The following is a 12,916-nucleotide window of genomic DNA, read 5'->3' on the forward strand; positions in this document are numbered from 1 at the left end:
AAAGGTCCCAGCACCGAGTCCTGTGGCACACCACTAGACACAGGCCTCCAGTCTGAGAAACAACCCTCGACCAGCACCCTCTGCTTCCTGCCACTGAGCCAGTTGTGAATCCAGTCTGCTATCTCCCTCTGGATCCCATGTGATCTAACCTTCCAGACTAGCCTGCCATGAGGGTCCTTGTTAAACGCCTTGCTAAAGTTTATATAGACAACACCCACTGCCCTACCCTCCTCCATCTTCTTGGTTACATCTTTGAAATACATGGAACAGATCTGTCAGGCACGATTTCCCACACAAAGCTGTACTGACTTGTAAAATTTCTTTGGATTTTCCTTCATCTTGTCTCATGTCATCTTCTTGCCCTCCTGATTTCCCTCTTGGGTGCAGCCTGACCTTCCTTTATTCAAGGAATTTGCTTGATCCCAGGTACCTGACCCATGCCTCCTTCTTTTCCCTGACCAGACCCTCAATGTCCCTCATCACCTGGCTGCCCTGTTCCTGCTCTTCACACTGACAGGAAGATGGTAGAAGAGTACAGACAGGAACTGGCCCATGTTCTGCACGGCAATTGGTTTCTGGATATAAAGGGAATCCAGGGACGTGGGGAGGGGAGGGGAGGGGACGGGGAAGGTGAGGGGATGGGGAGGGTGCGGGGGAGGGGGGAGGGGAGGATGTGGGAAGAGGATGCGGGAAGGGGACGCAGGGAGGGTGCAGGGTGGGTGCGGGGCCAGAGCAGCTCAGGTACCCATTCTGACATTCCCATGGTTCCGGACTCCCTCCGTGCCAGGTGCTGCGGTTCTTTGCCCACTGGGATGACCGGGAGAACATGTTTGGGGAATGCCGTCAGTACATCATCCATTACTACCTCGCTGATGGGACGGTGGAGATCAGGGAGGTTTATGAGAAGAACGATGGACGTGATCCGTTCCCCATCCTGGTGGGACGCCAGAGACTGCCCAAGTCACTGCAGCAGGCACACGGTGAGCAGATCATCACAACCCCTGCCCCTGGGGTGGGTTCCACACCCCCTCCCAAACCTCCCCACACACCCCCTCCCACACACCCAAACCCCCCCACTCCCCCCACACACACCCCACACACAACCCTCCCAAACCCCCCACACACACCCCTCCCACTCCCCCCTCCCACACACCCCCATGGAGGGGGGGGGGGGACAGGTCCCACACACACACTGACCTTCACTGGGGGACGGGTCCCACACACACACACATTGCATGTCTGCCCTGTTCACTCGTGTCCTCTGGGGGTGGGGATCTGCCCTCCTCCCCCTGGACACATGTGACTCCGGAAGGGGGCCCTCAGTGCGTTACCACAAGCAGCACGGTGTTACACTGAATACAGCCACTACCTCACAGCTCCTGACACCTGGGTTCTACGACGACCTCTGGTGCTGTCGGTGTGGAGTTTGCACATTCTCGCATGACTGCCTGGGTTTTCTTCGGGTGCTCTGGTTCCTCCACCCCCATCCCAAATGACGTGTGGGGTCGGTGGGTTAATTGGCTGCTGCAAGTTGCCCCCCGGTGTGTGAGTGTGGAGTAACAATGCCGGGACAACGGGGAGAATAGGTACCGGGAAAATGAAGGTGGGAACAGGATTTGTCTCAGAACTGGCACAGACCCAATGGGCCAAATGGCCTATATTACAAGGACATTTGAAATGACCACTGTGCTGAAGCAGATACCAGCGCAGTCTTTCAGTCCAGGTCCTCCTGGTGAAGGAGACAGCTCTCTGCCCTTCCCAAGGGCAGTTATTGATGGGCGATTGGTGGTGTCCTTGAACAGAGCAGTGACTGCCTGGATCCTGACTCAAGTCATCTCCTCTTCCCTGAAGCGAGCTTCCCTTCCATCTCCATGGAGTTGTCAGAGTACGAGGTAAAGGAGTGGTTCGGTCCAAGGGATTTTGTCGTCGGTCAGCCGGTCACTATCCTTGGACGCCAGTTCTTCATTTATGACTGCGATGAGTTCACCAAAGAATATTACCAGCAGAACATACGAGGAGTGGATCTTCGACCTGTCCATGTTACCGAAAAGCCCCCAGCTCCTGAGAAAAAGGTCTGAATATGGGAGTGGCACTGAGGGTAGAAGGGAAGGGGGGGGGAGGGAGTGGGGAGCGGTACAGGAGAGGCCATGGGAGGATGTGGGGGGGGGAGGGAGTGGGTGAGGAAGGGAGATGGTGCATGGAGGGGTTAAGTTCAAGAGGGTGAGGAAGGGAGGGAGAGTGAGTACGTGAGGGGCAGGGACAAGGGTGGGGGAGAGTTGTGGGGAGGTGAGGGAGAAGAGGTGTAATGGCTTGTCCCCATTGGCTGTAGTGGATCCCTCCCTACAATGGATTCGGCTCTCTGGAGGATTCGGTGCAGAACTGCCTGTCGCTGATCCCTAAGGCACCAAAGAAAGATCTCATCAAACTGTTGGAGAACGACAAGATCATCTTGCGATACGAGGCCAGGATGGTAAGGGTGTGGGCTGGGATGGGGGGTGCGGATTAAAGAGCCCAATGTCTCTCACTTTCCGTGGTGCACATCAATAGTTGGAGGCACCATCACTGAGAAGTTTGTAGCTGATGCTGAAACTGGCTGTATGGTTGAGTGAGGAACCAGGTTCTGCTCTGCAGCGAGACGGCCCTGGACGGGATGGTGGAGGGAGGTGAGGCACCTGCAGAGGGAAGTGTGATGCAGGTAATGTGGTGGGACAGGGGGATCTCGGAGTGCATCACACATCCCTGACGGACAGGTGGACGAGGTGTTGGAGTACAGGAGTTGTGAACACAAACTGCTGGAGGAACTCTGGGTCGAGCAGCATCTGTGGAGGCAAAGAGATGGTCAACCTTACAGGTTGAGACCCTGCATCGGGACTGAGGAGCAACAGGAAGGTCGGCCCGTGTACGGTGGAGTGGGATAGAAGCTGCAGTATTCTTGTCTTCATTGACCCAGGCAGAGTGGGGAGGTACACTGGCCCTGTACATCACTAGTCGGGCATCAGTGAGAGCTGTGTCCGGTTCTGGTCACCTCATTAAAGGGAGGGAGTGGTGGTACCAGAGAGGGTGCAGAGATCCGAGGGCTGGAACTTTACACCGAGAGGTGGTCTGCGCTGGGATGTGTTTTGATCAATGGAGACCAAACTGAGATTTAATCGAGTGTGTAAAATGAGGCCGAGGGTAAGGCCAACACAGGGGAGCAGAAACATGGATTGGATCCTCCCTTGTCCCAGGATTGGTGCCAGATGATCCGAGCCCTGAGATTGTACCTCTGTGAAAAACGAAAGGCAGGACTAATGGGGTAACTACAGGCACTGGTTTCATTTCAATAGTGGGATCATTCAGGCAGCCCATCATGAAGCATCAGATTAATCAGAAATTGAATATCACAACCTGCTGGAAACCTGGAATGAAACAGGAGATGCTGGAAACACTCAGCAGGTCAGGCAGCGTTTGTGGAGACAGAAACTGAGTTAATGTTTCGGCTTGAGCTAAGTGTGTTCAGCATTTTCTGTTTTGATCATGGATTAATCAGGGGCAGTCAGTGTGGAATATTGAGGGAGGTTGTGAATAGTTAGTGGAGGTAACACCTTGCCCGTCAGATCCCTCTCATATCTTCTGCTTGCCCTCCTGATTTCCCTCATGTACTTCACTTCTTTTTCATTGAACGATTTGCTCATTCCCCATTGCCTAAACCCAATGTATGTCTCCTTTTTCCTGACCAGAGCCTCAATCTCTCTCATCAGCCAGGGATTCCTAAACCTTCCTGCCTTGCCCTTCACCTGAACAGGAGCATGCTGTCCCTGAACCAGTGATAGCACACTTGTAAACGCCTCCCACTTGCCAGATGTCCCTTTACCAGCAAACTTTCTCACCCAACCTCTACAAGATCCCATCTAATGCCTCCAAAATTAGCCTTGCCTCAGTTTCAGACCTTATTCAGAGTTAATACTGGACCCAGAGTGCTCCCCAGCTGATACTTCAGTCACTCACCCAAAGAGATAAATTGGATCCAAAATTGGTTCAGTGGCAGGAAGCGGAGGACAATGGTGACTGGAAAACCTCCACAGTGGGTTCCACAGGGCTCAGGACTCATTCCTTTGCATCAAGTAATATAATGATTTAGATCTAAATGTTGAGGGTGGGATAGGGTGACAAAAGTTTGCAAATGATGCAAGCCTTGGCCTTGTGGTTGACAGTGAGCAGGAACGCCTTGGACTGCTGGAGGATATCGATTTTCTGCATAATTGGGCAGAAAAGTGGCAGAAAGTAGTTAATCCAGAAAAGTGCAAAGTTATGGACCTGTGGAGGTACAAGTATTGAGTGGTGTGGAGGAACAGGGAGACCATGGCACAAATGTCCATCAGTGCTGGAGGCTGCAGGACAGGTCAATGAGGTGGTTGAAGAGGCAGACGGGATGGCACAGGTCACAAGAGCAGGGAGCTGACGGTGGACCTGAGGGCAGGTAAAATACAAGGCACAAATAAGGTAGATGGTTGAAATCCTCTTGCCTTGGTAAGGGAACAAAAAAAAGGTGTAGGTTGAAGGTGGGAGGAAGTTTTAAGAAGCATCTGAAGGCATGTTTGTTTCACACACAGAAAGTGGTTGATGTGTGGAAGTCGTGACCAAAGGAGGTGCAATCAGAAACATTACACTGGGAGATTTAAACAGATTCTTGAATAGTAAGGGCACAGAGCTATACGGACTTGGTGTGGGCAAGTGGGATATGGATGGATGGTGAAAAGGTCAGCATGGACAGAGTGGGCCGAAGGGCCTGGTTCTGTGCGGTACAGTACTGAGTGTGAGTGTACAACACGAGTTAGACTGCAGCTGGGCACAGTTCCGCCATACAATACACGAGGGATGTGATGACACTGCAGAGGGTGCAGAAGTTTACAGTATGGAGTGGAACACATGAGCTGTGGGCACTGGGGAGGCTGGGGTTTTCTACATGAGCTGTGGGCACTGGGGAGGCTGGGTTTTCTACATGAGCTGTGGGCACTGGGGAGGCTGGGGTTTTCTACATGAGCTGTGGGCACTGGGGAGGCTGGGGTTTTCTACATGAGCTGTGGGCACTGGGGAGGCTGGCATTTTCTACATGAGCTGTGGGCACTGGGAAGGCTGGGGTTTTCTACGAGCTGTGGGCACTGGTGTCGCGAACCAGCAACAAAAGAAACACACTGAGCATAATTCAGTGTTAAAAACTATTTTATTAATCACTACTTATGATAATACGTAAAATAAAAGTAAAAATGTTAATATGTTAGAATTCAAAAATGTTAAACCTCGAACGTTAACCCCAAAACTAAACTCGTCGTGTGTGTGTGTGGGTGGCAAAGTCCAAAACTCCCAGTTCCGGAATGGTTCTTAAAGTTCAGTTCCGCAAGCCATAAGGTGAAACATGAGCAAGGGCTTCTTCAACAACCACCGTTGTCAGAAGACGTAGATGTAGAAAAACATAGAGAGAGTACATACGAAATCCAAATGTTCCACGATGGAACCCAAACGACACTTCAGTGTTTACTCGGTAGTGACTTCCTCACCCCGAAAAGCATCCGAACCGTGGTCGTCCACACACAAATACCTGTTTCCTTCTACAGGTCAACAACAAAGTGAACTCCACCGGATTACTTCCAACTTCCATACATGGATTTCAGTGGCAAACACAGTTATTGTTTCTCATCCATCGATAGAGAACACTAGCAGGCTGGTGTCTCTCTCCCTTCTCTCTCTCTTCTTCTGACTTCTTCAACAACGTCATTACGTCCTTTATCTTCTATTGATGTAAGCACACCCCACACACACATACACACACACTCTCTATCTTAAAGGGACTTTCACTGAGTCCGTAACAACTGGGGAGGCTGGGGTTTTCTACATGAGCTGTGGGCACTGGGGAGGCTGGGGTTTTCTACATGAGCTGTGGGCACTGGGAAGGCTGGGGTTTTCTACATGAGCTGTGGGCACTGGGGAGGCTGGGGTTTTCTACATGAGCTGTGGGCACTGGGGAGGCTGGGGTTTTCTACATGAGCTGTGGGCACTGGGAAGGCTGGGGTTTTCTACCTGAGCTGTGGGCACTGGGGAGGCTGGGGTTTTCTACCTGAGCTGTGGGCACTGGGGAGGCTGGGGTTTTCTACCTGAGCTGTGGGCACTGGGGAGGCTGGGGTTTTCTACCTGAGCTGTGGGCACTGGGGAGGCTGGGGTTTTCTACCTGAGCTGTGGGCACTGGGGAGGCTGGGGTTTTCTACCTGAGCTGTGGGCACTGGGGAGGCTGGGGTTTTCTACCTGAGCTGTGGGCACTGGGGAGGCTGGGGTTTTCTGACTGAGTGGAAACGTAATGTGTTGGGTTTCAGTTCCCTCAGCAGAGCCAGTTGTACAACACAGAAATGGGCCCTTTGTCCTAACTGGTGCACACCAACTGTGATACCTGGCTATGCTAATCTGACTTGTCTGGATCAGGCCTGTATCCCTCTGCTCCCTTCCCACACAACTACCCATCCAAATTCCTTTTAAATGTTGTCATTGTATTCCTGTTTATAGACTCAAAGAAACGATGAGTGTTTTTACATCTGGCAAGTGAGCTAGGGAGAGTTAAGGGACTGTTCCTGTTGGAGTGAAGGGCAAAGCCATCAGGGTGAGGAGAGCTGGCTGACCAGGGAAAAGGAGGCATGTGTCACGTACAGGCAGCTGTGATCAAGTGAATCCTGGGAGTACAAGGAATGTAGGTGTACACTTGAGGAAATCAGGTCAAAAACGAGTCATGAGATAGAACTTAGAAAGTGCAGAACCGGTACAGGCCCTTCCATCCACAATGTTCTGCTGAACTAATAAACACCAAACTAAACTAATCCCTTCTGCCTACACGATGTCCCTGCACGTTCACGTGCCCGAGAGCCTCTTGAACATCTCTATCATGTCTGTCTCCACCACCTCCGCTGGATGTGTTGCAACCAGAGCCAGTTTGACAGGGAACTGGGCAAATATCAGTGTTTGCAGGGCTGTAGAGAGGGTGGGGAGTGAGATGTGCTGCTGAATTGATGGGCCAAATGGCCTCCTTCCATGCTGCAACCATTCTGATGTGGGGCCTGGAACTCTGCCTGAAAGCAGGTGAAGGTCAGCTGAAGATCTGAAACACAGGTTCAGAGGCTTGTTGCTGTCGAGTCAGGTTAGGGGCTCAGGCTGGGCTTGGTGCTCAGTGACAGAACATAAAACAGTGCAGCTCAATACAGGCCCTTCAGCCCACAATGTTGTGCCAACCTTTAAACCTCTCCTAAGACTATCTCACCCCTTCCTCCCACACATCCCTCTATTTTAAATTCCTCCATATGCTTATCTAGTAATCTCTTGAATTTGACCAATGTATCAGCCTCCTCCACCACCACCCCAGGCAGCACATTCCATGCCCCAACCACTCTCTGGGTAAAAAAACCTTCCTTTGATATCTCCCTTGAATTTCCCACCCATTACTTTAAAGCCATGCCCTCTTGTATTGACCATTGTTGCCCTGGGAAAGAGGCGCAGGCTGTCCACTCTATCTATTAATATTTTGTATACCTCTATCCTCTCATCCTTCTTCTCTTAAATCTCCTCTGCACCCTTTCCAACGCTTCCACATCCTTCCTATAATGAGGCGACCAGAACTGGACACAGTACTCTAAGTGTGGTCTGACCAGAGTTTTGTAAAGCTGCATCATTACCTCGTGGCTCTTAAACTCGATCCCCCGACTAACATTCCATAAGCTTTCTTAACTACCCTATCCACCTGTGAAGCAACTTTCAGGGATCTGTGGATATGGACCCCCAGATCCCTCTGCTCCTCCACACTACCCAGAATCCTGCCATTAACCTTGTACTCTGCCTTGGAGCTTGTCCTTCCAAAGTGTACCACCTCACATTCTCTGGATTGAACATCTGCCACTTGTCAGCCCAGCTCTGCATCCTATCAATATCCCTCTGCAATCTTCAACAATCCTCCACACTATCCACACCACCACCAACCTTTGTGTCATCTGCAAACTTGCCAACCCATCCTTCTACCCCTTCATCCAAGTCATTAATAAAAATCACGAAAAGCAGAGGTCCCAGAACCAATCCTTGTGGGACACTGCTAGTCACAGCCCTCCAATCTGAATGGACTCCCTCCACCACAACCCTCTGCTTTCTACAGGCAAGCCAATTCTGAATCCACATGGCCAAGCTTCCCATGCCCTCTGAACTTCTAGAGAAGCCTACCATGTGGAACCTTGTCAAATGCCTTAATGTAATCCATGTAGAGCATATCTACTGCACTATGATCGGTATGCAAGACAAGTTTTTCACTGTACCTCGGTACAAGTGACAATAATATACCAATACCCTCATCAATCTGTCTCGTCACCTCCTCAAAGAACACTATCAGGCTTGTGAGACATGATCTGCCCTTCACAAAGCCATGCTGGCTGTCCCTGATCAGACCATGATTCTCCAAATGCCTAGTTCCTATCTCTAAGAATCTTTTCCAACAGCTTGCCCACCACAGACGTAAGGCTCACTGGTCTATAATTCCCTGGACTACCCCTACTACCTTTTTTTAATAAGAGACAACATTTGCCATCTTCCATTCCTCTGATACCATTCCTGTGGACAACGAGGACTCAAAGATCCTAGCCAACGGTTCAGCAATCTCCTCCCTCGCCTCACAGAGCAGCCTGGGGAATATTCCGTCAGGCCCCGGGGACTTATCTATCCTAATATTTTCTAACAGCTCCAATGCATCCTCTCTCTTATCAACATGCTATAGAACATTACCCTTACCAACATTGTCCTCAGCGTCAACAAGACCCCTCTCCTTGGTGAATACTGAAGAGAAGTATTCATTGAGAACCTCACCCACTTCCACAGCTTCCAGGCACGTACTCCCACCTTTGTCTCTAATCGGTCCGACCTTTACTCTCGTCATCCTTCTGCTCTTCACATAAGTGAAAAATGCCTTGGGGTTTTCCTTAACCCTACTCGCCAAGGCCTTTTCATGTCCCCTTCTTGCTCCCCTCAGCCCCTTAAGTTCCTTCCTTGCTACTCTATATTCCTCACGAGCCCTGTCTGATCCTTGCTGCTTACACCTTATGTATGCTGCTTTCCTAACTAGTTGTTCCACCTCTCTCGTCACCCATGGTTCCGTCACCCTGCCATTCCTTCTCTGCCTCACTGGGACAAATTTATCCCTAACATCCTGCAAGAGATCCCTGAACATCGACCACATCTCCATAGTACATTTCCCTTCAAAAATGTCACCCCAGTTTAGCCTTATAATTTGCCCTTCCCCAATTAAATATCTTCCCATCCTCTTTGCTCCTATCCCTGTCCGTGACAATGCTAAAGGTTATGGAGCAATGGTCACTGTCCCCCAAATGCTCACCCACCGATAGATCTGTCACCTGACCCGGTTCATTACCTAAAACTAGATCTAATATGGCATTCCCTCTAGTTGGCCTGTCAACATACTGCGTCAGGAATCTGTCCTGGACACACTTGACAAACTCTGCCCCATCTAAACCTTTGGCACTAAGCAGGTGCCAATCAATATTTGGGAAGTTGGAGTCTCCCATGATAACAACCCTGTTATTTTTGCACCTTTCCAAAATCTGCCTCCCGATCTGCTGCTCAGTGTCCCTGCTGCTACCGGGGTGACATGTCCTGCTCTTCTCCTCCCTCCTCTAGGAGTCCAGGTATCCAGAGGACAGTGGCCGCAGGTTCATCCTCAGCTTCCATGTGGCCACTGACACCATCAGCATCTTTGAACCACCAGTCCGCAATTCCGGCAGAACCGGCGGGAAAATTCTGTCAAAGATTAAGATTCCGAAGCCAGGAAGCAACGCAGAACACCCTGAATTCTATACAGCCAGGGATCTAGCCATCTCTTCAGTTGTCGAAGGTACAATTCAATGAGTTGTGTGGAAGAGGGAGATGGATGCTGTGGGTGGGAAGCCATTCCCCAACCAGAGTTGGAGCTGGGCCCCAGTGTGTGGAGCAACTCAGCAGGTCAGGCAGCAACCATTGCGGGAGATGGACTGTGGACATTTTGGGTCGAGACCCTTCACCCCGACTGTGAGTGGAGATAGCTGGTATAAAGGGGTGGGGCAAGTGCTGACAGGTGGATCCAGGTGACAGATGGGGGGGGGGGGGGGGAAGAGTGGGAATAGCGGCTGGGAGGTGACAAAAGGCTGGGATCTGATAGGAGAGGAAGGTGGAGTGTGGAATGGAGGGAGGAAGGGCAGATGGGAATGGTGGGGGAGGGGAACCAGTGGGAGGAGTGTGAGGGTGGAGGAGGGGATAGAGGCAGGGTGATGGGGGCTGGGGTGAGTGTAGGAGGAACTGGGGAGATAGAAGAGAGAAAAGGATGGGGGAAGCAGGTTGCCCGAAATTGGGGAATTCAATGTAAATACCCAGGATCCTGTTGGGACTGAACTGGAAGCCATGTGCGACAAGGTGGCAGAAGAGACAAGCATCGAGGAAGGTGTGAGTCTGGCTGAGAGTGTGGTAAAGAGCAGAGGAAATCAGAGACCAGGAGCAGTGAGAGGGGGAACCCAGGCTCCACCTTCCGTTCCCATCAGATCTTTATACCGGCTATCTCAGTCCAGGTGAAGAGTCTCGACCTGAAACGTTGACTGTCCATCTCCCTCCACAGACGCTGCCTGACCCACTGAGTTCCTTCAGCACTTTGTTGCTCCAGATTCCAGCATCTGCCGTCTCTCCTGTCTCCACCGTGTGGCATCTGGAATTGTACACTGGCCGGACACAGAGATTCTACATACAACTAATGGTGACACTGGAACAAGTCTCCAGCGAATCGACCTTCTCCAGTGACCCCTGTACTACTGATCTCTCTACAAGCTAGTCTTGTCCTGGGTGGTAGAGGTGGTGAGTTTGGGAGGTGAAAACTCACCACCTCTACCACCCAGGACACAACCAGCTTGTAGATGAGTTGGAGTAGCCTGGGCATTCTGTGGACGGTACACGCCACAGCCGCTGTGCTACCTCAGTAGCCTGGGCATTCTGTGGACGGTACACACCACAGCCGCTGTGCTACCTCAGTAGCCTGGGCATTCTGTGGACGGTACACACCACAGCCGCTGTGCTACCTCAGTAGCCTGGGCATTCTGTGGACGGTACACACCACAGCCGCTGTGCTACCTCAGTAGCCTGGGCATTCTGTGGACGGTACACACCACAGCCGCTGTGCTACCTCAGTAGCCTGGGCATTCTGTGGACGGTACACACCACAGCCGCTGTGCTACCTCAGTAGCCTGGGCATTCTGTGGACGGTACACACCACAGCCGCTGTGCTACCTCAGTAGCGTTCGGGAGGCAGTTTCTAAGCTGGGCAGATACAGGGTGGGTTTTACTCCCATCTCTGGTTATCAGATACTGTGTGGTCCCAGTCTGTTCTCCCTACCTTCCGCTCTCACCTGTCCTACTTCTCCACCCAGTCATTGGTTATCGCTTCATCATCACGGATGCCGACGAGTTTGTCTACAAATACCTGGAAGCAAATGCTGCAGGTTTCCCAAGCGAGACACTGGGATCATTTCGCCAGAAGGCACAGGAGAGGGTCAGTCAGGCAGCTCGGTGGGAGATGGAGCAGAAAGCTGGGTGAGTACTCCCATCGCTCACTTCCCCATCAGCTGAGGGTTCAGTCCTGCAGGTCCCTGGCAGCAGATGACTGTTCAGCCCAGTGAGTCTGCAGGGTGCGACGACCCGCTCCTTCCACTGCTGATGTTCCAGACTCAAGGGCTGAGGTGTGGATGAACAAGCTGTCTGTTCAATAGCAGACCTGGCACTCTGCCTCCACTGCCCCTGCCCACCCAGTCGAACAGCTCGCCTGTTCCAGACGTGGAGCTCAGAGTGACATATGGACCGCCCTGACCTCTGGGCAGCGCTCCCTCTTCATCGGCCCTCCCACTCACCCTCACAACTCTCTCTACTTTCAGCTCTGCAGCGATCGATTCAGATCCGACACCCACAGTGACAGCTGCTGAGGAATGCTCACTCACACCTCTGGAATGTAAGCAGCTGCTTGAGACCGGAGCGTTGGAAGATCAGCTTCAGGGAGACATCTGTGACCCTCAGCAGGGAGATATCCATGTGCCCAAATACCAGGGAGATACTCACACACCCCTGGACCCTGGCAATATCTGTGCTCCTCAGCCAGTAGACATCAGTGCCAGCCAGTACCAGGGAAATATTCAGAGGCCCCTAGACCAGGGCATCAGCTGTGGCCCTCAGAAGGGAGATCCCCATGCTCCCCAGTACCAGCACAGTATCTGCACACCTCCAAACCAGGGCATCAGCTGTGCCCCTGAAATCCAGGGCCATACTCAAACACCTCTGTACCAGGGAGGAATCTGTGCTCCACAACAGGGAGATGTCGATGCCACTCAGTACCAAGGTGGTAGCCATGCTCCCCAACTCCAGGGAGGGACTGCAACCCCCCCATACCAGGGAGAAATCTGCAGCCCCCACACAATCCCAACTGGACCCTGTTGACACCTAAATCTAAGGTTATTGAAGAGTTAGTGTGAAATCAGAGAACGTTGCTCTGTATTCTGGAACCGAATAAAGTCAAGTATCGAACACTCAGACACCAGCCGCAGCTTCTTTGCTTCTCCCTGGCCGTCGGTAATCTGTGCCCAGGGTCTGGCTTCACTGAACACAAGGGGTCTGTGCTTGGGGATCTGGCTTCACTGAACACAAGCCCCTCAACCACCTGCCACCAACACCTGACCTCCAGCAGTGCCAAGTGTCTGCAGTCCCTCTGTCTCCAAGGGGTGGGAGCCAGCCGGAGTCAGACGTACATCACAGAAACAGGCCATTCGGCCCACCTTGTCCATGCTGACCCTTGCCCTACCTACACTAGTCCCACTCACCTGCATCAGGTCTGCAGTCC

The 12,916-nt window shown here is 51.9% G+C and overlaps 1 protein-coding gene across 1 annotated transcript; it reads left to right on the forward strand.

Annotated features, from left to right (window-relative positions):
- The first annotated feature begins 684 nt into the window (after positions 1 to 684).
- On the forward strand, positions 685 to 12,609 carry LOC127568041 (EF-hand domain-containing protein 1-like). Its single transcript, XM_052011292.1, has 7 exons — positions 685 to 741; positions 788 to 980; positions 1,852 to 2,072; positions 2,330 to 2,470; positions 9,691 to 9,904; positions 11,460 to 11,622; positions 11,961 to 12,609. The coding sequence occupies exons 1-7, from the start codon at positions 685 to 687 to the stop codon at positions 12,514 to 12,516; spliced, it is 1,545 nt and encodes a 514-aa protein (XP_051867252.1). The 3' UTR covers positions 12,517 to 12,609.
- The last annotated feature ends 307 nt before the right edge of the window (positions 12,610 to 12,916 follow it).

Source organism: Pristis pectinata, chromosome 3 (genome assembly GCF_009764475.1).
Source record: "Pristis pectinata isolate sPriPec2 chromosome 3, sPriPec2.1.pri, whole genome shotgun sequence".
Classification (NCBI taxonomy): domain Eukaryota; kingdom Metazoa; phylum Chordata; class Chondrichthyes; order Rhinopristiformes; family Pristidae; genus Pristis; species Pristis pectinata.